The 4,571-nt window shown below is 39.6% G+C and overlaps 1 protein-coding gene across 1 annotated transcript; it reads right to left on the bottom strand.

The window, feature by feature from the left end:
* Positions 1 to 250: 250 nt before the first annotated feature.
* On the bottom strand, positions 251 to 4,207 carry LOC308367492 (leptin receptor overlapping transcript-like 1). Its single transcript, XM_080841425.1, has 4 exons — positions 4,107 to 4,207; positions 2,820 to 2,895; positions 2,513 to 2,699; positions 251 to 2,341 (listed from the first exon to the last, which is right to left on the bottom strand). The coding sequence occupies exons 1-4, from the start codon at positions 4,120 to 4,122 to the stop codon at positions 2,225 to 2,227; spliced, it is 396 nt and encodes a 131-aa protein (XP_080697551.1). The 5' UTR covers positions 4,123 to 4,207; the 3' UTR covers positions 251 to 2,224.
* Between the last annotated feature and the right edge of the window lie 364 nt (positions 4,208 to 4,571).

Here is a 4,571-nt window from a genome sequence, read left to right as displayed (position 1 = left end):
GGATGAGAGGGAGAAGGAGAACAGACAGCCACACCACAGAGGTTCTGAGGTACTTTACACTGTCACACTGTTACACCTACAACCTTGTGAGTTTTCGGCCAGCTGAGGGAGACAAAGGCCTGGTCTCCACATGCTACATCAACTCAAGGGTCTACTGCAACATAGCTTGAGGCCACGTCTGATCATTAGTTTTTTTTTTTTTTTTTTTTTACTTGCCCAGTTTTAGAACAGTACACCAAAACAATTACAGAACATACTTACTACACTGATACACTCATTTGTAGCACTTAAGAACAAAGCAAAGCATGTGTCGAGGTATGTACCGTTAAGATAAACAAAGCGGACATAGATTCAAAAATGGCATTTATTTAAAAAAAGAAATCACCATGTTGACTTGAGCCCCTTTAACACACAAAGGCATAGATATAAAACAGCGTCAGACATCAACACAAAGCCTCTTGTTAAATGGAGATTGGATTCGGAGCTCTGATGGGCTAGAGGACATGTTTACTGTCTTCCATGAAGCAGGCCGAACAGATTTGAAATTCAATATTTGGTCCAGAGACCAAACTTCTGATTCATGCAATTCAGACTGACAAGTTCTCCCAATGTCATTACAGATTCTTAATATAAATCACCTCAGTGTCTTTCTATGAAAGCCGATGACCTACTTGCTAAGGTATATATTTGTTTTTGAAAACAAACAATGTTGTGCATGAAGGTAGGCAAACAATTTCCTGAATACTATATAAAGATTTGGATAGCTTTGTCAGACATGTAACTGCATGAGATGTTGCTAAGATAACTAATGATTCCAAAATAAAGACATCTTGCTAAAAATATGTAAAAGGTGCAAAAGGGCTGTCATAACAACAGGAACAAACCAGAATGTAACAGAAAATATGGTCTCTGTAGGAGAGCAACACAATGGCTAAGAGAGAGAGTACAAAACAACAAAATAAATAAATAAACAGACAGAGAGAGAGGTACCAGATTCTCATCAGTGCTTCTGAAAATGTAATTTTTTTTTTTGGATGATTCTTTTTTTTAACATGTATAATCCCTATGGAGTATAGACAATACGCACAGAAAGTGAACCTGGGAGTTAACGCTGGAGAACTTGTGATGCGCCCACGCAAGGGTCAAAGTCACTAGGAAAGGGCGGCTAATATAGTACACATGGCAAAACAGATGCTTCCTGACCTAGCGTCAGCTAATTCCATTAACATGTAACAGCTAACTCCCCAGCTGATACTCAGCGCGAATGTCTCGAGAACTTTTCAACAGTAACTTACTAGCAATAGAAAAAGCCTGGTTTCTTTTTTTTTTGTCTTCCACCTCTCTCCAATGCAAAGCCATGACATATGTGCCATGCTGCAATAAACGTGATAACTGGATTATTTGCAATATGTTACATGATTGGTTACTGATGACCATTTCCATGGTAGGTGCAGACAGTGTTTTTGACATGTTTAACGTGAGAGGCGGCCACCCATATGTGGTGTAAAAAGCTACTCTGTGGCTCTCAATCAAGCTGTCCTCAAAAGCTGTTCACCTATGTGTCAATATATTCCATGGAGATGCAAAGCTAGAGTAATGAACTGCCTGTCCTTACACACTGAACCTAGACCAAACTTAGAGGGAGAACACTCTCTTTCCACTTCCCAATGACAAGTAGGGTTTACCAGAGTAGTTTGCTTTCCAGTCAGCAGCAAAACTATTTCAGAGTGTCCCTTTGTGCTACTCATTCAACCTAATAATGGCATACGTTGAATCTGTTTTATTCTCTCTTCCAAATAGCAATACTACAGTCTGAACTTAACAACCCAGCTCATGCGTGCTCTTAAGGCACCATTGAAACTGAGAATATGTCCTGGTTTTCATTCACTCCCAACACTATGACTTCTGTCACCAAGCTGATCATAAACTGGGATACCTGCCCATGAAGGATCGATGAACAGAATAATTGGAAATAAATGCAGATTGAAACAAACCAAAAAAACAAAAACAAGGTCAGATTCAGACATTCAGCCTAGTTCAAACAAAGGTGTTGGTCTGACTTCAGTTCAACATTTCCATGACATTTTAACAGCTTATTGCACTGTATTCCTGCGACTATGGATGGGCGGTCTCATAAATAACAACAACGACAACAATAGTAATAATAATTACAATGTGAGTCATAAAAACAGTTCAGACTCCGGTCCCTGGCCCCGTCCTCACTTTACCACTGCTGCCAACTGAAATCATCATTGGATCCAAAGACCAAGAAGAATCCCAAGATGGTGGTGAAGATGACTACATTGCCCGTTGACACAAGTGCACAAGCTCCCCAGGCAATCTGTCAGGGAAAACATTAATTAAGCAGACAACAAATGGCACAGCACAGAACAGAACAGAATCCAAGTGAAGTCTACAAAAGAGCAAGTTCCATGAAGAAAATGCATACAATTTCAGTTCTTTAAATTAATACACTGCAGTTAACAATATGCCGTCAACAGAATAGACCTACCACTTCTGCACGGGCAAAAACAATGGGCAGTCCAAAGGCAGACACCACTATCCCGGTCGTGAGAAATAAGGCCAGTTCTTTGCAGGCATTGCTGGCAGAGTCTGTGTCATCGACCACCCTTCGTGAGATGCAGTAGGGAATCGGAGCCAGGATGTAGAAGAACAGAAGGAACAGGGGCCAGTATCGCCTGAAAAAAAAAACAGGAAAGGATAAACAATAAGCCCATGTAATCACACACTGTCTGGTTCCTCAAATAAACAATGTCCACCATTGTTATTATGGGGTAATGAGCATGGCCATCACTTACTGGTACTCTGGCAGTGCACATCCAAGCATCAAAAACATCAGTCCGATGGCTCCACCAAAGGACAAGCTGATCAAGGCTGCAAAAACAGAAGGATTTGGCCAGAAACATTTTGGTTAAGACTAAAACTAAATAAGGATAATAAAAACTTGCTTTAACTTTAACTGACACCAGCATATACATCGCATGTCGCATGTACGCATGTCGCATGTACGCATGTACGCATGTACTTTCATCAGCACACCAAAAATGCATTCTTTACCACAGCACTATATCACAATATTTGGTGTGAAGGGAGTTGTCCAAATTCAGGAACTGAAAAAAATATATAAAGAAAAGCTATAAGCCCTAATATGTTAGCGAATGAAGGGAAGTCATCAGCTGCAAGATAAACTGCTGAGAAGAAACTCATGTGACATGTCAGATGGTTTAGCCTGGAGGGATTATCAAGTACCATGACTGAAGGCTACACAGGAGGTCGACAACAATGAGACTAGTAGTTAAGATGAGAATGTAGTTAGGTCATTGGTATTAGAAATTAAACCATACTGCTTGTCATACACAAAGGCCCTTCACGTACACTTCTTGTTTCCATTACTAAACATAATGAGGAAGCCAATGGTTTCACAGCCTGTGACAAATAACAACAAGCAAGCAGCTCCCACTGATAATAACATCACTGCTAGTTAGGTTGAGAGCTGTAGTAGGAGTTGCTGCACATTCTGGTCAACTAGCATTCAGCAACAATACCATGACTATCAGTTAACAAGTCACACAAGTGTATCGCCAGCAATATCTAGATACCTACACTTGTACAATGTTCCCTTTAGCTTGACAGCTTATCCGATCATGTTTTATTCTTATCTAACAGGCAAGTATCTAGCATAGCTGCGTTAAAGTACCGTTTCCAAATGACTTAATTAGCTAACCTAGCTGGCTGGCTATCCTATGTTGCTAGCTTACTGTCTCGCTATTAACGAATACATCCTCTCGTTCTCATCTCACGGTTAATACACAGGCAACAGCCCATGCACCGACACACTATTTACTGACATTCGTTTGTATAGACATAAGTTTATATACAACACGTTTTATACGTTGCAGACTAAGCTCAGACCTGGCCCAGTGGAAACCAACAGCGGTAACCCATAACGTTAGCCGTTCTGGTTAACCTAGCAATAGCTAGCACAGGACTATTTCACATACAAGTAACATAAACCTCTATCTCACAAGAAAAAAAAAACTATGTCACTAGTTCATCTTAAAAACAATGGTGGTTTAACTGTTTACCTTTAATACCGGCCATTTTAAGCCAACATTAAAATGTCTGGGGTTTGCTTAGTCTTGAGCAGCGTCCTGCAAGAGAATAGAACACCTCCAGCATACGTACGATTTGCCAGTCTCTTCGAATTACGCATGCGCCACGAGTATTATTGAAAGAGAACAAATTAAATGTCCTCCATCGAAAATAATAAGGCCAGACTTTACTCGGAGCTGAAGGAAAACATTAGCTTGGAAACATTTGTATATTGTAATTGTAGAAATGTTTTGGAACTGAAAAGATTTTCGCTGAAGAAATTAAGTAATTTAGATAAATCACCTTCTGCCTAAAATCCTGCAGTAATAAAACGTTGGAACTCACTGAAAGATGGGCCCACAGAAGACTGTCATTGAAAAAACCCAAAATATTTTGAAATAATATCAAATTAAATTAAATTAATAAGATTGTAAGTAAGAAAAATATGATAAAATGTG

This window comes from Sprattus sprattus (assembly GCF_963457725.1).
Source record: "Sprattus sprattus genome assembly, chromosome: 6".
In the NCBI taxonomy this organism is placed as follows: Eukaryota; Metazoa; Chordata; class Actinopteri; order Clupeiformes; family Clupeidae; genus Sprattus; species Sprattus sprattus.
Note: the sequence above shows the minus strand (reverse complement) of the source record. Positions and strands in the feature narration are given on the sequence as shown.

What these genes read in the sequence shown, in the direction of transcription:
- LOC308367492 (XM_080841425.1), bottom strand. An exon ending in TGTGCACTGCCAGAGTACCA is followed by an intron (nt 2,700 to 2,819) that starts GTAAGTGATGGC and finishes TTTTTTTTTCAG; the next exon opens with GCGATACTGGCCCCTGTTCC. An exon ending in TTTTTGCCCGTGCAGAAGTG is followed by an intron (nt 2,342 to 2,512) that starts GTAGGTCTATTC and finishes TTTCCCTGACAG; the next exon opens with ATTGCCTGGGGAGCTTGTGC.